The sequence below is a fragment of the Hippocampus zosterae genome, chromosome 1 (assembly GCF_025434085.1).
Source record: "Hippocampus zosterae strain Florida chromosome 1, ASM2543408v3, whole genome shotgun sequence".
Classification (NCBI taxonomy): Eukaryota; Metazoa; Chordata; class Actinopteri; order Syngnathiformes; family Syngnathidae; genus Hippocampus; species Hippocampus zosterae.
This window is the reverse complement of record NC_067451.1, coordinates 7,463,968-7,485,331: the sequence shown is the minus strand read 5'-3', so window position 1 is coordinate 7,485,331 and position 21,364 is coordinate 7,463,968. Positions and strand designations below refer to the sequence as shown.

The 21,364-nt window shown below is 43.0% G+C and overlaps 2 protein-coding genes across 4 annotated transcripts; one reads left to right on the top strand and one right to left on the bottom strand.

The window, feature by feature from the left end:
- Positions 1 to 971: 971 nt before the first annotated feature.
- plscr3b (phospholipid scramblase 3b) lies at positions 972 to 7,658 on the top strand. 2 transcript variants are annotated; one of them, XM_052063492.1, is made up of 8 exons: positions 972 to 1,180; positions 2,282 to 2,322; positions 2,480 to 2,757; positions 4,147 to 4,189; positions 4,253 to 4,473; positions 6,529 to 6,690; positions 7,152 to 7,313; positions 7,431 to 7,658. In XM_052063492.1, exons 2-8 carry the CDS (start codon positions 2,316 to 2,318, stop codon positions 7,488 to 7,490), a joined length of 933 nt encoding a protein of 310 aa, XP_051919452.1. In that variant the 5' UTR covers positions 972 to 1,180; positions 2,282 to 2,315; the 3' UTR covers positions 7,491 to 7,658. The 2 variants fall into 2 exon arrangements, with proteins under 2 accessions (XP_051919452.1, XP_051919443.1); XM_052063483.1 differs by lacking the exon at positions 972 to 1,180 and adding an exon at positions 1,717 to 1,863.
- A 3,008-nt stretch (positions 7,659 to 10,666) lies between these two features.
- Positions 10,667 to 19,965, bottom strand: tnk1 (tyrosine kinase, non-receptor, 1). 2 transcript variants are annotated; one of them, XM_052063771.1, is made up of 13 exons: positions 19,576 to 19,965; positions 18,248 to 18,468; positions 16,875 to 16,945; positions 16,609 to 16,791; positions 15,759 to 15,911; positions 15,404 to 15,681; positions 15,190 to 15,316; positions 14,876 to 15,117; positions 14,541 to 14,783; positions 14,398 to 14,453; positions 12,327 to 12,736; positions 12,076 to 12,171; positions 10,667 to 11,577 (listed from the first exon to the last, which is right to left on the bottom strand). In XM_052063771.1, exons 2-13 carry the CDS (start codon positions 18,402 to 18,404, stop codon positions 11,401 to 11,403), a joined length of 2,193 nt encoding a protein of 730 aa, XP_051919731.1. In that variant the 5' UTR covers positions 18,405 to 18,468; positions 19,576 to 19,965; the 3' UTR covers positions 10,667 to 11,400. The 2 variants fall into 2 exon arrangements, with proteins under 2 accessions (XP_051919731.1, XP_051919722.1); XM_052063762.1 differs by having other exon boundaries at positions 14,398 to 14,459; positions 19,576 to 19,964.
- Positions 19,966 to 21,364: the final 1,399 nt, after the last annotated feature.

Here is a 21,364-nt window from a genome sequence, read left to right as displayed (position 1 = left end):
CGGTGTCAAATTTTTTTTTTTTTTTCTTGTAAAATTTGAAACTTTTAGGATACGACTTTCTTTGTAAAATGCACTAATTTGCTTGTAAAATTATAAATTCGTTCTTGGATTTTTTTCTCTCTGTGTTGCAGACTCATCCCTAATAAAATTCTGACTTAATTTTCGTCAATTTAGCATTTGTAAGACTTGAAATGGAAAAATTGGATTTTGAAGTTGTGCTTTGAAGCTCTTACCTCTTTTCAGCGTTTCAGCTTGTATGCAGAACGAAGGCGTTGTGGTCTGTGGAGGCACGTAAGACGATGCGGGTGTGGGTAAATGCGGCATGCACGCTTTTTGTAGCCGCGCGTCCAGGGCGGGTTTAAATGGCGCGGGGCTGTTTAGGCTAAACGCGAGACAATTACGCTCCATCTCCATCTTCACATTATCAACAACAGGAAAATGTGCCCGACACGCCTTGGCACACGTTCACATGCCAAGATAAGAGCGTATCATAGCAATCTCCTCACGTCTCCAGAAAGGACTTTTGCCACAAATTACTCTGGTCGTGTCCTTTATTTTCCTTTTTAGTTTTGAACATAGTTGAATTTTCTTTTCATCGTGCAGTTTTTCTCGGTGGGAATCATTCTGGTAAGCATGTGGGTAACTCACATTAGCTCTCCTCAGTGATAGGAATGGAAATACTGTACCATTCATCCATTCCTGAATGGTCCTTGAAAATAAACCACAAAAATTGTACTCTTTTTGTCATATGAAAAAAATCCACTCTTTGCAATTGTATCATATAAAAACATGCAATACTAACATAATTAAATACAATATGAGGAATAACGTGGCGAGTGAACCAGATGTAGGTTTTCATTGTGCTGCACCTTCTGATGTGTGCGTCATGGCCACCAGGGGGCAGTATAACAAAGACATACATGAAAAGGGTTATACAAGTGACATTTTCTGTACAGGTGACTGTACAGAACAGTACAGGTGACTGTTAAAGTACACATTTATCTTCGAAGGGGGGAACTAAAATCTTGTAAATTGTGGCTTTGTTTCTTACAAACGATATTTTCTCACCCATAGGAATAATGACGTTCACGCCACGGTTTTCTCGTGAGAATTCTGACTTTGCTTTGTGAGATATTGCCAGCAAGCTTTTGTGCCGAATTGACACTCGGAATTCCCATAGGTAAGTGCGTTGAGCAAGTCTGCTCTTTTCTTGCGAGTTGTACTTTACAGCGTTAAACGAGGCAGCTCCAGTATTCTGACGCGTTGACTGATTAGCGTCCTTATCAAGGACTCGTCGAAGGTCTCGTGCGGATGGGGACCACCCAGTGTGGACGCACACGACACCAGATACAGTCCAAACCCACATCAGGAAAATTTGGCCACTATTATATTTATTAAGACAATGATTTATTCCATGAGCTATTTTTATTAATTAAATTAAAGAACATAGAAAGCGAATGTACAGTACAGTATCGTCAATTTGATGGGAGGCAAGCGTATGTGGAGTAATGTCGCCCTCTTGTGGACGAATCGACAAAACAGCAGAAAGTCCGACGTCAGTGTCAAGCGCTCATTTCGCAGCAAAGTCAAGTCGACGCAAATGGGAAAAACGTCATCATACATCGATCCCATAGCCTTTCACCGGAGCTTCTATGTTGACCATTTAGGATCGGGCGTTTCCGTTCACTTAATCAAGGCCGCGTGATAATTCCCTAGGCAAACCCCTCCCTGCCTAAAGTAAAAAAAAAAAGGGGGCGTGGAGGAGTCGGCAAGACGGTTGCGAGGAAAACATTTTCCACCTAAACGATTCCAGTGTGGATTTCCTGTAGCTTGGAGGGATACAAACTATCGCTTATTCAACAGGTGAGTTTACTTCTGTGTAGGTTTAAACAACAACTACAAAACATACAAACAACGTTTGTTTTAGTCCCGGGAGCTAGATCACCGACGAGTCGCAAACCGCGGACGAAAAAAGTATTCTTGTTGCCTTTCCGTACGTTCAGACGTCGCCGTTAAACCTTATTTTAATCACCAACGGAGATTTTTTTCCACCAATAAATCGCACTAAGCCACCCGGCCTCAACTCAAGGCTTCCCAAGTACGACATCCAGCGCTAGCGATGGAAACAAAGTTGTTTTATAATCTGAAAAAAATGTTTATTGTGCTACAGATTTTGTGTATATGTATGTATTGGAACAAAACTATAACTGTTTGGTTTTGATTTGACGTTCATGTTAATTGTTTTGAAAGCCTCTTCCATTCCTTCCATTCGGTTTTCCAGGAAGTAACCGGAGGTCACGACCACCATCAGCATCATGTCCGGTCAGTGCCCCAATTCGTTAAAAAAAAAGATCTTAATTTCACGCAGTTTAACAAGATTCGCCCGGTCCTGTCACACCATTCTATGTGTCCCAACGTTAGTGGTCCTTCTTGTAAAATTCCATCAGCGCAGCAAACTTCCTGTGGCTCTTTCTGCCAGGTTACACCCACCAGGCCCCCTACCCGGAGACGCAACACGGGGGCCAATCAGTGGCCCCCTATCCCGCATTTCAGGGTGGCTATGGGGAACCTGTTCAAGCCCCCGCTCCAGGCTTCAACATGAACTACAACCAAGGTCCACCTCCTGTCATGTTTCAACCGGGACCCATGGGGGCAGCCCCCCCTTACGGCGGGTCACCTGGGGCCGTTACGCCTGCACCGGCCCCGGCTGCCGTAGTCCCCATTGGGGTACCGCCAGGGCTTGAATACCTCACTCAGGTAACTCAATTTTTCAGAATTGTTGTATTGGTGGCTTACTCCATCCGTATTCTTACTTATTTGATCAAAAACGAATAAATAAATGAATGTGTGTGTGTGTGTGTATGTGTATGTATATACAGTATATGTGTGTGTGTGTGTGTGTGTATGTTTAAAAGAATATATATATATATATATATATATATATATATATATTATATATATATATATATATATATATATATATATATATATATATAGGGCGGCCCGGTAGTCCAGTGGTTTGCACATCGGCTTCACAGTGCAGAGGTACCGGGTTCGATTCCAGCTCCGGCCTCCCTGTGTGGAGTTTGCATGTTCTCCCCGGGCCTGCGTGGGTTTTCTCCGGGTGCTCCGGTTTCCTCTGTTGAGGAATGGGAGCTGTCAAATTGCTCTTGGCCCTTCCTTGGTTACAGATTCTTTTATCTCTCTATAAGGTGGAAGAAGACCCAACACCACGTAGTCTTTTCTTCAGTTTATCGCAACGCAACACAAATCGATTCGGGCTCCTGTGAGTCTCAGATTTCATCAGGAAGCCCCGAGCAACTACAGTCACACGTACATATAGGCATAGTATGTTAATTATGTTAAGTAGGGGCGGGCAGTCCTTCCCCGTATGTAAAAACCTGAAACAAAGAAATTCAAGCAAAGTTCAATGTTGGCATTTTGACAAAGTGCAGACCATATCTGCTGGTTCACAGACCTTGAGACTAGGTTTACTCCTCGAAGGCACTTGGCAGCCTTCAGGGACTTTTACGAAGTGGGAGGCGGAAAGAAGATAGCCAGGGGGCTGTTAATCACTCAAGGGGAATTAGGGCCCCAACTTCACCCTACACTCTTTGTTTTAAGTACAAGCAAATGTTTAGGACAGAGACTAGTGTCAATAGTTCTCATAGCAAGATGAAATTCATCAACAATGTTCTACTACTACTTCTAGCGGAATAATTCCTTAACACCTCCCACATTCCAAAAACATGCATGGCAGGGTCATTGAACACTCAAAATTGTCCCTAGGTGTGAGTGTGAGCGCGGAAGTTGGTTCGTTTCTGTGTGCCCTGCGATTGGCTGGCAACCGCTTCAGGGTGTCCCCCGCCTACTGCCCGAAGACTGCTGGGATAGGCTCCAGCACCCCCCGCGACCCTAGTGAGGATCAAGCGGCTCGGAAGATGGATGAATGAATGAATCTATATATATATATATATATATATATATATAATGTAATGTGTGTGTGTGTGTGTACATTTCAAAGGTGTAGTCTACCTATCAATGTGCTTCTGCCCTCTGACCTTTGAACAACGGATTGTGCAAGATTGTGAACCATTTTATGGGCAGAAAGCAAGCAATTTGTTTCCTTGCGTGTTCCCTTGTTAGATCGACCAGATTCTGATCCATCAGAAAGTGGAACTCCTGGAAGGTAGTTTGCTCCAGCGCCGCCTCTGCTAAAGAGGCCACATGTTAACCGATTGCCGTTTGCCAGCGTTCCTCGGCTTTGAGACCAACAACCAGTACGAGATCAAGAACAGCCTTGGCCAGAAGATCTACAAAGCCAAGGAGAAGAACGACTGCTGCACGCGCAACTGCTGCGGCTCGCTGCGCAGCTTTGACATGAAGATCAAAGACAACGCAGACCGCGAGGTCATCCGCCTCATCAGGCCCTTACGCTGTGCTTCCTGCTGGTGTCCGTGCTGCTTGCAAGAGGTCAGCTTCCCTTTACAGTGATCCTTATTATCGATCATGCACCCATTTATCGCGGTTAATGTACACCGGGACCACCAGCGAAAGACTAAAATCCGTGAAGTAGGGTTTGCCCCTCTCCCCCGCGCCACAAATTTTTGTGTTAGGGTTTGTGGGTACATTTCAAATATGTAAACAGTATTTATACTTTACATATTTGAGACAAAGACTAAACCAGTACGCGCTTTTACTTAAATCTTTCATTATAACACCTTATACAGTAATTAGCACTCATTAGCATTCCCTTTATGCAACTCTGACAGTGTAGCCTCCAGTGAGAGCAGCCGATGTGTTTGTTTATGATCAGACAATTAAGGAGGCAAAGAGACAATGCTGCTTTTTTGTTCTACAAACCCTATCCTCTCTCTCTTTCGTGCATCTAACCCATCCACACAAGCTGCGAAGATCCACAGCCAATCAACATGGCTGCGCATCATTGGATAGATCAGGGGTGGGCAATTAGTTTTTGCATAGGGCCACATGAGAACCAGAAAATATTATGGAGGGCCGGATCAAAAGGGTGAACTAAATTCAACATAATCCATCCATCCATCCATCCATCCATCCATCCATCCATCCATCCATCATCTACCGCTTATCCGGGGCCGGGTCGCGGGGGCAACAGCTTTAGCAGGGAAGCCCAGACCTCCCTCTCCCTAGCTACTTCTTCCAGCTCTCCCCGGGAGATCCCGAGTCGTTCCCAGGCAAGCTGGGTGACATAGTCTCTCCAGCGTGTCCTGGGTCTTCCTCGGGGTCTCCTCCCGGTGGGACATGACCGGAACACCTCACCGGGGAGGCGCTCAGGAGGCATCCGAATCAGATGCCCAAGCCACCTCATCTGGCTCCTCTCGATGTTATGTATATGTTATATTATGTTGAAAAATTCAACATAATATTAATTCGATTTCTTTATTTAAAAAGCAGTATTTAGCATTTTTTGGCACGTTTTTCAGACTTTAAGAGTACATTATTCCGTCATATCGAATGGGATTTGCTTGACTTGGCGCTACTGCGGGCTTCCGTTTAGTCTCCCCCTTCCTCCCTATGCTCTGCAACTTCAAGTTACTGTGCCCCCCCTGGCGTTGAAATGCATGTCATTACAAGTCCAAATGAAATGAATGCAGTCATTGACATCGAACCTTAATTGTGTACCAACCTTCGGCGGGCCGGATTAAAAAGACCAACGGGCCGGATTTGGCCCGGGGGCCGTAGTTTTCCCACCACTGGGATAGATCCACTCGTGCTGTGATTGGTCGACGTCGCGCTGGGAACCAATCAAGCTACCGACAGCCACGTATAACACCTCTGAGTCATTAGGCATTTTTTTTATGAATACAGTGCTTTGGGGGGGAAAAAAACGCGATGCACCGAGGACGCGATAATCAAACCGCGAAATAGCGAAGGATCACTGTATATATGTTTCGCTCCAATACGATTTAATCATAATATGTTTTGTGTAATCATAACCATAATCCGCCCACCCAGCGCTGTCGCTGGCGATTATGAAGTTGAAACCGTCCCATTTGACATTGTTCACTCAATTCAACGCAAATCCAGTCCCGATTCTGTGCCATTTGCCAAAACCCGCTATGCTTTTAGACCCCGAAAAGCTGCGTGACTGGTTTGACCGGACAGGAGGTAGTTTGTGCTGTCCTGTGACTGTGACTCTGTTGTTTTGCATTTCTAACTGGAGTCATACCACCTCCGCAATGTTTACTCACGTGTTGTCCCAACACAAGCCAGTCAGCCGTCATGTACACGACAATCGTCAACAAGTGACTGACGGTGACTCACCTGCCGATCAAACCTTGCATATACAGTCCCTTCCAAAAGTAGCGGTATTAGAATGGTAAGGTCAAGTCCCCCCTTTTTTTTTTGGTCCCACGTAGCCTTTCTTGTGTGACGACTTGACTGAACCCGCGACATGATGCGATTGTCAAGGACTAGGAAAAGTTATTGTCAAATCGCCAAGCGAGGAAGTGAAATGTGAATAATGTGGTTGTTGTGAATGACCCACAGATGGAAGTGCAGGCACCGCCGGGCACCACTGTGGGTTTCGTCAAGCAGGACTGGCACCCGTACCTCCCGCGCTTCTCCATCCAGGGGCCCAACAAAGAGACTCTGATGAAATTGGAGGGGCCCTGCTTCGCCTGCAACTGCTGCGGGGATGTCAACTTTGAGGTCACACAAACAGCAAATCCTTTTTCAGCTTTTTTTTTTTACTTGTCATTCAATTTTGTTTTCTGGGGGAGGGGGTTTAGCCTTTTTTTTCTGGCATGAAAAAAAGCATTGTAAGATTTAAAAAAATTGTATTTATTTATTTTTTGGGTCACAAGATTGGACCTATTGTGTAATAAAAAAAATCTACGTTTTTTTACTCCACTACAGATGACTTATTTATTTTTTGAAAAATTATTCTAGTCAGATAATTTTTTTATTTTTATTATTTATTATTTTATTTTAAAAGAAAATTGGCGAGGGTGGGAAAAAAAAGCACACTTTTCCAACTTTTTTCATTCAGGGAGAGTGACTAAAAAAAATCATCCAAATCCTCCTTGTACAATTAAGATTTTTTTTTTTATGCCCCATTTTTAAACAAAAATCTCTTGTAAAATTGTGACTTTTGTGTTTTGGGTGTGTAGCTGACGGGAAAAGATGGCGGTCAGCCAATCGGGCGCATCAGCAAGCAGTGGAGCGGCCTCTTGAAGGAAGTCTTCACCGACACGGACAACTTTGGCATCCAGTTCCCTCTGGACCTGGATGTGAAAATGAAAGCCGTCCTCCTGGGCGCCTGCTTCCTCATTGTACGTTTTGCCTCCTTTTCATTTTGCTTCGGTACAAAACGCGTCACTAAGCACTCCCCCATTTATTTATTTATTTATTTATTAACGTATTTTGGGGACTTTGTTTCCTTTTGACAGGATTTCATGTTCTTCGAGAAAGTGGGCGAGGCCAACCAGCGCAGCTCCGTCTTCTCCTAAGACAGCAAATTTCTGTCCGACCGCCACTTTTCCCACTCCAATTGCGAGATCCAATTTGCGTATGTTGGGTCAAATATGACCACATGACTGAAGTGGTCAACATGTGTCGCACAAGCGGGGTTTTCCGCAAACACAATATGGACTATATGTCAATAAATGCCGATTAACCAGTATACCCCCCCCCCCCCCAAAAAACACATCAAAACCTACTTTCTTAAATGGGCATTAAAAAAATCCAAAAAAAAAAAAAACACATCAAAACCTATTTTCTTAAAAGGGCATTGAAAAAAATCTGCTCTTGATTTAGGAAAGGAAAGCCCTGCTCTTCGCGACAGAGGAATGTACGAAATTCCGTTCCGTTGCATTGCAGAGTGGCATTCACGCAAGGCTGTATGGAGCGGATCCGTCCAAATGTGTGCAAATTAAAAATAGTGCGCTTGCCACGCAATTGTCCCAATGGAAGCGGTGCAAGTCATCCAGCAAAACTCAACCCCGCAGTTCTCTTTTGGAGAACGTGCCTGTCTCCGCCGCAAGTGCCTGATTGTTTAACCACTCCGAGACTAGTCCCCAAATGTTGGCACTATCTCTGATCTTACATATGTAGTCCCTTTTCTTCGTACTTGTTTGACACGTTTGACATTTTTATTCATACTGAAGATTGAAAAGGAATTGAAAACACTGTCTACTGTGATCATTATCATTTATACTTGATAAATGTACATTAAAGCTTATGCACTTACAATATTGCATGCTTTTTTTCTTTTTATACTTTATATATATATAATAACTTTACAGTGCCGTGAAAAGGATTTGCCTTACATATTTATTACACACAAAGGTTTCGGTTCATCAAACCAATTTTAATATCACACAGAGACACCCCAAGGAAATACACAACGCAGTTTCTAAATGGCCCTTTAATTTATCAAGGCACAAAAAAAAATTCCAAACCTATCTCAGTGTGAAAAAATAATTGCCACCTGAACCTTTTAATGGATTGTGCCACCCTTGGCAGCAGTAACTGAAATCGAGCGTTTGCGACAATTAGTGATGAGTCTTTTTGTTGAAGAATTTTGGCCCACTCTTCTTGGCAGAATTGCTTCAGCTCTGCCATATTAGAGGCTTTTTTTTTAAACTGAACTGCCTGTTTAAGGTACAAGGTGGAGGGTGGGGCAATTACTCTTTCATATATGGACAGGTAGTTTGGGATTTTTTTGGGTGGGGCCTTCATAAATTAACCCTTAGATGCATATGTGGGTCAAAAATGACCCAATGAGGTTTTTTTCTTGAAATATCTTCGGACTGAAAATTTATTATAATTTCATATTCCAGGTATTCCTCAAAAAACATGTTTTTTATATAATGTCTTTCACAATTTTAACTTACATTTTATACATTTTAAGAAATTTCAGTTTTTGTATTGCTACCCAAAGTTTCCATAAATGGGTCAAAAGTGACCCGTGTACATTTACTATGGAGTCCAATGGGAACCACTGATTCGAATCGACTTTGGCTGTCAGCAATACATTGACTGCGGACTGGGCAGACTATACTATCAGAAATGAACCCCTCAGGAAAATTATTTTACACTGTAAGAGCTGATACGTCTAAGTATTATCTTCATATAAAATTGTTTGTGTGTCGTTCATGACTATGATTTATCTACAAATTGGCCTTAAGCCTGGAAACAGATCATATGGCAGTCTTTCGCTATGCATGGTACCTGTTCCTGGTCAACTGCAGACAGCAATTCATCCCCAGTGATTGTGTCACTGTCGATGAACAGCTTGTGCCATTCAGGGGAAGGTGCAAGTTTCTACAGTACATGCCAAGCAAGCTTGCCAAGTATGGCCTAAAGATCTTCTGGGTTTGTGATGCAGGCATCCCCTATGCAATAGATGGTATAGTTTACACGGGGAGACAACCAGGGGAAGACGTTCAGAAGAATCTGGGAGAAAATATTGTCCAGCAGCTGTGTGGTAGATTTAGAAACACCGGTCGCAACATCACCATGGATAACTTTTTCACCAGTGTGCCACTAGCGCAGCATCTCCTGGAGAAGGAGCTCACTATTGTGGGGACTCTATGTCAGAACAAGCCAGACATCCCTACTCTGATGAAGCTTTCCAAGTCCAGGGAGGTTTACAGCATAGAGTTTGGATTCAATGACAGCCTTACCATGGTCAGCTATGTCAGAAAGAAAGGAAAATCTGTTGTGCTCCTGAGCACGATGCATCACGACAAAGCAGTGGATGAACATAGTAAAACGAAAAAAAAAGAAGTGATCAAATTTTACAACGAGACAAATGGAGGTGTAGACACCATTGACCAGATGGTTGGCAACTACCCGTGCAAGCGACAAACAGAGGTGGCCCATGGTGCAATGGTACAACATAATTGAGATCGGTACCCTAAATGCCTACACCTTTTTCATGGCTCAGCACCCAGATTTCAAGAGTGGCATCACCAATGCACGACGGCTGTTCCTCAAAGAGCTGTCAAAGGAGCTTGTCACACCACACATGAGGTGTCGACTGGAAAGCTGCAACCAACTGCAAATCCCGATTATTGGAGCAATGAAAAGGTGCGGGGTGACAAAAGCCACCACTAAGACACAGGAAAGAAATACACAGGGCCATCCAAAGTGAAAAAGGTGTCAGATCTGCCCAAGTAACAAAGATCGCAAAGTCAGCAATAGGTGTGGGAAATGCAATGTACCTGTGTGCAATGATCACTGCCAGAAAGGCAAAACAGGCAATGCATACAGACAGACAGACAGACAGACAGACACACACACACACAAAATGGATGTTCACATTTTTCTATTGCTATTCTGGGTAATTTTTATTTTTCAAAAATGTTAAAAAATTAAAAATAAAGATATTTCAAACATGAAATCATTCCTGTATGGTCCTAAATATATTACAAAATTTTATACAAGTGATTATTCTTAACCAAAATGACAAAAATGTCATTAAAAAAAGCATTTATTGTATTATGGGTCATTTTTCACCCACCTATGGAAGAGTGTAGGGGCCAGTCACTCATGCATCTAAGGGTTAAATTGACATTTAGAAACTGCATTTTGTATTTTCAGTGTAATATTAAAATTGATTTGATGAACCGAAGCCTTTGTATGGGATAAATATGCAAAGAACAAGAAGGAAAATCCAACCTTTGAATCAAGTGTATTTATTCAGTGGGGAAAAACCAAAACCCACATCAAAATATTGATTCTTTGACATCAAATGATGTGTGCCACAATTATTAGCACCCCTGAGGTAAATACTTGGTACATGCCCCTTTTGCCAACACAACGGCGCTTCGTCTTGTTTGTTTCAAGACGAAGACCATCCCTTTCCACTTGACCCCCCCGGTTTACAATGGGGTTGAGGTCTGGGAACTGAGATGGCTATGGAAAGAGTTTAATTCTGCTCAGCAATTTTGACCATTTTCAGTGTGTGGATGCTTCTGCTTTCATTTCAAGGCATTTAACACATCTTAACCAGGGGTGTGGGGGGGGGCAGTGTGTCATCAGTGATATTGACATGAATGCCATAAATTTACCAGACGTACTAAAGTTCGCACCCATACAAAATAAGATAAGATATCCTTTATTCGTCCCACACTGGGGAAATTTACAAAATATCGTCTTGCATGAAAAAAAGTCATCGTATGTACAAATTTGTAAACTCACAGGTTTTTTTTTTTTGTGGATAAGGTCACAAATCTCATGAGAATAATGTACAACAAATGTATTCAACAGAACAAATTACACAGGGAAATATGAACAAGTGTCCCATCAACAGTAATACAGTAATGAATAGAATATATATTTTTTAAAATGTATAAAATAAAAAAAAAAAGTGTAAGAAACGGTGAGTGTCTTTTGAAAAGTGACAATGCATTTTTACACCCGTCTTTCGCCGCTAAGCTGCGCACGCTCTCTCTCGCCCGAAGCCGATCGGTCATCGCGCGACCAGCGGATGAGGTAGCGGCTGGCTAGCTGCAGGTTCCACTGGTACCTGGACAGGATCCGCAAGCAGTCCTCTCGCGAGCACAGACTCAGTGAGTAGAGCTGCTCCATCTGTGGACGGACGGGGTGCAACATTCTGGTTAGGGTGACGGTGAACCACGGCAAAGAGCTCAAATTGAGACGGCAAAGACCTCGGCGTGGCTTTTAATTTGACCTAATTCTGACCTTTGGGAAAACAAACTAGAACGACGTGCGACGGGAGAAACAAGTTGTGATCTTATCGGAGTAAAGAAGAAAAAAAATAGCGTAAGGACAACACAAGTTGCTATCGAGCAAATAACCAATAACATAAGTTATCTTTTGAGAATTTTTTTTCAATCAGAATTTGCCCCCACCCCCAAGAAAAAAATGTTACTCGAGAGAGAAAAAAAAGGCATTTGTAATCTTTTTTTCCATGGAAATAGTTGTAATGTTTGTATGAAAAAAATATATTTTCTGGGGGAAGAAAATTGTATCCTTCAGCGTTGCAAGCTGTATTTTCTTTCTTTTTTAGGGGAGCGTGGGGGGTGTTCTTAGAATAGAGTGAAGAAAATTCGAATTTTTTTTTGCCTTGAGTTGCTGCTCAGCAAGCAGAGGGTTCCATTCATTCCGCTGGAGTGCGCCGTGAGCCTCCTCGATGGTCACCCCGTGCACAGCCTCCATCACCTGAACACAACACAACGGAAAAATTCCAGGATGCGCTCTGTCCTAATTCTACCAGATGACAAAATCGTGATCTTACAAGAACTAAAAAAAAAAAGTAATGAATGAGAAATTTGTATTTATTGGATTAAAATTAAAAAAAAAAAAAGGTTGACGACCTGCGAGATGAGCGCATCTCGTGCGTAGTGCACAGGAGACGACTTCTCCCTTTCGCGAAGCCGCTCTTTTCCGTCCACGTACTCGTCCAGCTGAGGTGTGGAACGTGCCAGCTGGGACATTTTGACCAGGTTGGCGCCCCCCGCCGCCGGAGGTGGCGGTGGCGGCCAAGAGGAGCCCGGGACCGGCTGCACGGTAGGCCTCCTCTGCGGCTTCCAATTGGCGCGCTTGAAGTTGGGCGGTGGCGGGCGGGGAGGCGGCAGGACACTGGCCTCACTGAAACGCCGGACGTCCTGCTGCATCACCACGCTGCGCGCCGCCATCGCCGGAGCCGCTGGCCTGCCCGGGGCGGCCGGCGGAGGCGCCCGGGACTGCCGACCGCTCAACACCGACTCCAGGCTTCGAGAAATACCTGCAGGCGGGACCCAGTGGGTGAGTCATGTTTGCCTTCCGAAAAAATGATCCCTCGCTCTTTCGCAGTTCGGTTATCGCGGCTTCAGTGCATCGTGGACTTTTTCAAACATTCATTAAAAAAAAAATCCACGAAGTCCACGCCCATGTCTGTTTTGCCAGCCACGGCAGCGCGAGACACCTAAAACGGATACTTAAAGAGTTTATGAAGTTTACTTTTAAAAAGTTGCCAGATTGCTCCACTGACAAGACCAAAGTTATCTGTTCTTCTCTCTCTCTGTATCATTCAGGTATACGATGTATGCCACTGACGCGATTGTTACTTGTTTGGAACTATTTTGTGTGGAAGGTTACAGTGTTCTGTGTCCATGTAAATAGAGCGGGTGGATCTTCTCTGTGTTCGTCTGACAGTGAAGTAAAATGTCTCCAGTGTTGTCATTGAACCAAGTGTCGTCATTCGAAATGAGGTCTACACAAAACCGACTTCCGCGCAAGAAGGACCAAAACAATCAACATAGCCTGACTGTATTAGGGGGAGGGAACCCCACCCCTTTCAGAATGGTTTGCCCCTGCAGCACGGGGGAAGTGCGTGTGCTTGTTTGTACGGCCGGCAGTTTCCAATACAGCGGCACATAATGAACACTGGTGTCCGGTGTCTCGTTATTCTTCAACAAACAGAAACAGACTGCTGTGTTGAAAGCAAACTTGAGGAAAATGAAGTATGCAACCATGGTTTAAATCCACGAGAGGCTGAGTACTAGTGTACCTTAGATGTGCACTTTATAATGTGATATTGCTCTGTTTTGATTTTATAAAAAAATCTGTTAAAGCAGCTGTTTTGTGACAAAATATTGTTTTCACTGTTGTTGATGGAGAGTAATATTGTGTGAGAGATTATGTGTGAATAACTGCAGCAAGTGAAAAATGTTCATGTAAAATTGAAAATCGAAATGGTTATTTCAGTAAATATTTGCATTTGGCACATAGAAAACTGATTCATGATTCCATGTTGATGAGAGCATTAAAATGGGGGAAAATAGGACAAAAAATGTAAAAGGAAATTCAGAAACGATAAAAAATGTGAGTAATCACGATTAATTTTTTAGTTCATTTGAGTTAATTATGACAGTTGCATTTTTAATTAGATTAAATATTTTAATCGTTTGACAGCTCTAATATATATATATAATTTTTCCCCATATACATGTAGTACAGTACTGTATATGTTGCTCTATGTGACTCGCTGTTGTTTCGCTGACTTTCGCAGCTTCTCGCGGACCGTTTGCGCACTTAAAAAAAAAATTACTGTATTTTGTTATTCATAAACTAACCTAACTTATACATGTTTAAATCTATTAGTATACGTCATTAAGTCATGTTAATTACTTCACAATTTACTTCTACATGCTTGTATACCATTAAATTTGGCCTTATAAATATTACGTACATGTACCTATGTGGGGAGGGGGGGGGTCGCTATTTCGCGGATTTTCGTTTATCGTGGGTGGTTTTGGTCCCCAATAACCGCGATAAACGAGGCATTACTGTATTCAATTGCAACTATACGAAAATATTTCTTGCTCAGTTAATGATGTGGATGACACATAAAAGGGGGAAGGGCATCTATTGGATCGTAGAGCAGGATTTGAGGAAATACAGCACCTGACATTTTGAGCAGATTGGAGCCCTCCTTCTCTCTGGCTTGCCTCCAGCCGCTACTGCCTCTGCCCACCACAAGAATAAGTGAGTCAATCAAAAGTTCACCAAATAAAAAATGATGCCCGTTGCCGTCAAAGGCGACTGACTCCTCCAAGTTGTCGGGCGATCCCCAACTACGATCCGCATGGACGTCTCCGTGCGCCGCGTGGTGCAGGGTGCTCTTCAACGGGGGCGAGATGAAATTGGAGGCGGGGTTGGGCGCCGAGTTGGCGGCAGCGACCGCAACGGGAGGGACCGACGGCGGAATGGGTGGCATGATGACGCAAGGAGGGAACCAGCCCACGTTGAGCGTCCTCTGGTTCTGGCCACGCCACTCGGTGTGTTCCAGGCTGCGCAACGGATCAGCCCGATCACTTTTAATTTTTTTTTTTTTCTCGCCAGAACTGATAACTCTCACGCTAGTGGACTTTTGACGGGTTACCCGTGCTCGATGACGGTCACGAGGTCGCCGGGCGCCAGCGCCAGTTTTCTGGCTTCAGAGAACTCCCGGCCGGCCTGGACCTCCATGGGCTTGGCCTCGGTCACCATGGCGATGAGCCGCGCGAAGTCGGGCCGCTCGGCCGGCTCACACGCCCAGCACTTCCTCATGACGGCGTACAGCCCCTGGGGCGAGTCGGGCGGCTTCTCCAGCCGCTCGCCCTCGCGCTCCACTCGCCACAGGATCTACAATTTGCACCACGGTCAGCGGGCCTTCCTGTAAAGCGCTCGCCCGAGCCGCCCCGACTGCCCGCTTACCTGCCTTCCCGACAGGCCAAACCACGGCTCCTCGCAGTACGTGAACATCTCCCACAGGGTGACGCCGTACATCCACACGTCGGACGCGTGCGAGAATGAGCCCACGCGGAGACTCTCTGGAGCACACCTGTGTGAAGAACGGGACGAAGGTCAAAGGTGCAAAAGTCAAACATCGCGCTAGCCGAGTGGCGCTCACGTCCACGCGAGCTCTCACCACGCGAAAGGGATGCGCCGATGCGCCGACATGACGTAGTGGTCGGCATCGTGGCTCAGGCCCCTCATGAGGCCGAAATCGCCGATCTTCACCATATCCTTGGACGCCAGCAGGACGTTGCGGGCCGCCAGGTCCCTGTGGATGAAGCGGCGCGTCTCCAGGTAGTCCATGCCGGCCGCGATCTGGCAGGCGAAGAGCCACAAGCGCGCCAACGGGTACTCGTACTGCCGCGAGCGTAACGTGTCATACAGCGAGCCCAACGGGGCCAGTTCGGTCACCTGCAACGGGTGCGGCAGGCTCATGAGCAAACGGAGATGGTAAAGCGGCCGGGACGGGGTGGGAGGGGTCCGCTCACCATTTTGAGGGGCTGCGTGAGCACCACGCCGTAAAGTCGGATGATATGCGGGTGGTCCAGCGACTGCATGCTGGTGACTTCTTGTAAAAAGTCCGTCAAGGTTTCTGCATGACGGGACATGCTGCTCCGCAGAGATTTCACTGCAACGGGCAACTGCGACGCAACAGGCATAAAATCAAATACATTATTATTTGTATTATTATTTTACAGTTTTTCTTCAATTTTCTATGTTATGCATATTTGGTTTGGTCATTTAAAAAAATATATTTTTTGATTCCATTTTAGTTTTTATTTATCCAATTTTAACTGTATGTATTTATTGTTTTAATTATTACATTTAATTTAATTATTACATTACACTATTATTGTACACACTTGTACTTAATTGTATTTTCGAATTTTTTTACTCTGTTTATTTTAAACGCTTATTTTCTTTTTACAAAGATTTTTTATTTGTATTTTAAAATTTTAAAGTAAAAATTTTCTTTCTACTTTTTTTCTTTTGTATTTTATCTCGGCTTCATTTCATAATGGTTTTTTTTGCTCATTTCTTTTAGTTGAGTCGAATAATATTTATGCATTTGATTCTACTGCCGATGTATTGATTGAAATATTTCACATGCCATTTATTTTACGTTGGTCATCATCTCACTGTGTTCAGATTTTATTTTAGAAAATCATGTTTATTTTTTTTTTCTTTGTGTCATAATGTATTACTTTCTACTTTTCCTTCTGCCATTTTTTATCAAAAAGCTCTCAAAACACCGAAGCCTCAACGAATCTTTCCAAATGTGTGATTAACTGAATGTTTTGCTGGCGTCGTCTCCACTTTTTCATTTGTGTGTCTTACAACTCTTCCAGTGGGCGTGTGCCACTCCCCCTTCTTGACCACCCCGAAGGAGCCGGAGCCCAGCCTCTCCCCGAGAACCAGCTCGCTGTCCTGGATGAGGCTGGGGAGCGCCCGGCTACCGCCTTCCGGGTTGTGCTCGCCGCCGCCGCCGCCGTCAGGTCCGCGGCCGCGGCCGCTCAGACCCTGCGTGCGCAGAGACGTTAGCAGTTGATCGGGGGCGCTTATCCGACGTGATTGCAGTTGCGTTTAATTCCACGTGATCATACCTTGAGCACCGCTGAGCGCCAGTTTCGGGACGTCTTGTAACGTTTTAGTGCATCCCATAATCTTCTTTGTGCTTGGGTTAAAAAAATAAATAAAAATAAAACCACACACAATTCTAACGTCAAAAACACAATTGGTTTATTTACAGCAAAAATTGCTGCTATCCAATGAAAACTAAAAACCAAGTATGTTCAGTTGATTCATTGGCCCATTATTGCATAACGTAATATGTGACGCAATAGGCAACAAGCAAGACGCCACATGATATAATGAATCATAAACCCTGATTGGAGAATTTGTGTCATTATGGGATTAGGGGTGTGGCCTTTTCTTGAATCACTAGTTTTTTTTGGAGAGCAGACCAAAATACGTGCAAGTGGAGCTGACTTAAAGCTCCAAACTGTGACTCGTGGCGTTACTCAGGGGTCAGTGTTAAGCCCCTTTGTTATTTGTGCTTTATATGATTGATCCGTGTAAGATTTCAAAAATTCCACACTTTATATGTCTCGAAGATGAAACGAGTGTTCTGTTTTGAGGTCATGATTTGGGGATAAAAATACTGCGTCGAAAAAGGTGCAAACATTTTGAATGGTTTGATTCAAATGAATCAACCGTCAATTTAAACAAAAAATCGCCTAGTCAATGACGACAGAACAGTAATTACCAAAAAAAAAAAGAGACTATTATGCAACATGTGAAAGAGACAAACTAAGTTGGATAAATCACAAAAGTTATATAACGATGAAATAATGTACACCTCTCGCAGGATTGTTGAACGTTAAACGAACAGACATTGTTTATTTTGTACTCCTCCTTGGCTGTCCCGTATTTGACCTTTGTTAGAGGTATGGGGAAATACATATCAAACTACTATTGAGCCATTATTTATGATTCAAAAACTCATCTTCACGCATGAGAACAATGAGAACTGTCAAAAACGTTGCTTAAAGAGAACCCATAAATCAGCTCTTGACTCATAAAATGACTTTAATGATCAAAGACTTGGTGTAATATAAAACGGCACAATTTATGTACGAAATCTTTTATTTTTTTAATCTGAATGAAATGGAAATTGAAACAACTGTGTGGATTTTCCAGGAGATTGTTGCCGTGTGTTGTAACTTCACCCATGACAGTCGCACTTTTCCACCATCAAAAAATGGCGCTGTTCAATGAAAACCAACCTTGGTTTTTAATCGTAATGTTGATACTGTATCATATGATACAAAGGGTGGGACAAAATATCAATACCCGAGTTAGATCAGTCCTTGCAAAAAGTCTGTCATCCTGGAATGTGGATATCCCAGCATGGACATTTTGCTAAGTCATTTTTTTGCTTGGCCGATATTTGATGGCATATGAATATGAGACTCACCAGGTTTGCTGATACCGATATGCTCCAGGTCGGCCTCCTTGACATAGGCGAAGTGCTCGATGCGTGTGATGTTGAGGCCGTCGCGGACGCGCAGGTAGAACTTCTCCAGCTGCACGTCGGCCAATAGTTGATACAACCATTGCGTGTCCTGCTCCATCGGCGGGCGGCGGGAGCGTGGACTCTAACCGGGCAGCCGCCGGACAATGGCGGCAACAGTAATTCTGCAACAGTTTCACAGAGATTTGTAAAAGGTGATCCAGTAAACGATATCCCCCCTGCTGGTTACTGTTTTTCGATGTCTCTTGAACGGATTGCGTTTGTTGCATTTCGTTGCAACCTGTGGTACAATGACAATAAAGCTAATTCTGATTCTGAAGCCGCTCAATTGGCCTTTAACAAGCCCGAGACGTAAGCATGCAGGGGTTAAAAAAAACTGAGCTGGGACTGACAAAGCCGGTGCCTGTGATGCTAACGTTTATGTGCACAGTGATGAATCTTTAACTGGCTTGGCTACTGAAAACACTCTCGATGACTTGGGAACACAGTCCATAATGTCAACACGTTGATCAATTAGCATCCAACCATCCATTAATTTTCCGACAGACTGCCTTTGTCCTGACTTTGGACAAGGTGCACCCTGGACTGGTCGCCAGCCAATGCCAGGGCACATTCGTAATGACAAACAAGCATCGGCACTCACATCTTTGGACATTTGATTATTATTACTTTTTAAAGGACTGAAATGGTTGAGCATAGATGGAAGAGGTTGAAATTAAATAAGTACAAATGTGTACAATAAAATATTTATATTTCTTTTTATTCATTCATTTCATTCATTCAATTCGTGCACAAACTATCACTGGACTCGTGACAATGAACCTGTAAATGGTCAAACCTTATTGGTTCTTGCAAACGTGCAGCTTTTAGACGTTTGAACCCACAGTAAGGAAGACGTGCTAATCACGACGAATAACATACCGTGTTTTAAAACAAACGTAAAAACGAGGGCTTGTAGAAAAAATTACATATGTATATATAAAAATAAAGGGAACACTTGGAGTTATGTTGTGCTGTTTAAGTGTTCCCTTGATTTTTGAGCAGTAATTCTCAACTCAACTGTATTTTTAGAGCATTTTAAAACAAGTTATATATATATAAAACACATGTATTAACTATTATTGATCCTAAAACGTCGTTTATCGAAGCGCATAAAGGCCTGTGCATAGCAGTGTAATTGGGTGTTATTAAGTACTACAATTCGTTAAAAAATAAACCACATGCAATCCATATTTCCAATGTGTTTTGTGCGGTTTTAGGATGATACTTACTGTAAAGGACGAATATTGCTCACAGCTCGTTGTCACCCCCACACACACACACCTTGACGCCAGACGACATGTTCCCCCCTCCACCGCACAAAACTTTGGAAAGTCCTCGAAAAGGCGTCACGATCCCACAAATTTTGTCTTTCTTTTCATAAAGAGATAAAACAAATCCTCGCTAAACGTGACTTGGAGCTCGTTCGGTTCAACTTTGGAGCGAGTCAACAACAAGCGACTGAGACTCGAGAACGTACCTGTTTGGGAGGCTTTTTTTTTCATTTCCGGGACCAAGCATGCCTTTTTCCGGTCATGACTCACCTGAATCGACACGCAAACGACGCAGACCACATAAATAATAATAATAATAATAATAATAATAATAATAATAATAATAATAATAATAATAATAATAATAATAAATAAGATAAGATATCCCCAGTGTGGGACAAATAAATGATATCTTATCTTATCTTATCTCATCTTAATAATAATAATAATAATAATAATAATAATAATAATAATAATAATAATAATAATAATAATAATAATAATCCAAGTCAAGGCCATGGCCTAAATCACTCATGCAAGCCGAATATTTTGATTTAAATAGCAAAGTACAATTAAGATATTAACTCAACTAAACTGTATTTATAGAGCACTTACAAACAGCCACCGCTGCATACGCTGCATACGAAGTGCTGTACATAGAGCGACTAACATACACAACAATAAAGCAATAAATCAGTACAAAGATGGTCGAAAGTACCAAACAGTAAAACTAAGATCAAGTCTGAGTCATGCTGAGTCAAATGCCAAAGAATGCAAGTGAGTTTTGAGGAGCGTTTTAAAGATGGGCAGCGAGGGGGGCTTGCCGAATGTTCAGTGGGAGGTCACTCCAGAGAGAGGGACCAGCAACGGAAAAGGCTCGATCCCCTCTGAGCCTCCGTTTTACAAGACATGTATTTGTTCTCACCCCCCCCCCCAAAAAATGATTTAATAAAAAATTATCAAAAGGTATGACGAGAGCCATGTATATTTTGGTGGGTAAATAAAAAAAAGAAACAATCAAAAAATATTAACATAAATTTGATTCAAATAATGAAATGCCAGTAGAAAAATAAACAATTTAACATTTTCCACATATATTGAGCCCTTTTTTTGGCCACCTTTGTATTAGTCTTATTTCATGATGACAAATTACTACTACTATTACTATTACTGCAGCACGTCTCATTCAAGACAAACCAAACACGAGGTAATTAATTGCCAATATCATTATGTAATTTCAAATGCCGACGGCCCTACATATCGTATTTTTTCTCGATAATATGGCATAATATGATCATGTTTTCCTGAACAGTGTTAAGTATTTATGGATACATGTTTTTACCTAAAAACAAATGTTATGGTAGCGACATGAATATCCATCGGCTTTTGAAAGGTGTTCTCCTGGTGAAGTATGCAGAGTTACTCCCAACACATAGCGGCTACTGCCGAGCAGGTTCAACAGGATTTTTTTTTTTTTTTTTTACAGTCTGACATGTCTGTATGCACTCTGCAGCAAGCCAGATTTTCCTGAACTTTGCACTTCCTGTCACAGTCGCTCCACCTCACCTGACGGAATGGTGGTTTTCTTTTTACAGTGGAAAAAGGGGCAATAACAAACATTTACAACACGGGCGGGGCCCTGTAGCCCCTGGGCTAAAAATAATTGTAGTTTTTTAGAATGATGTAGGCCAACAGGTTTATTGCGCAACCCTGCTATTTTCAGTGAGAGATAAGCGGTTTCTGGGGC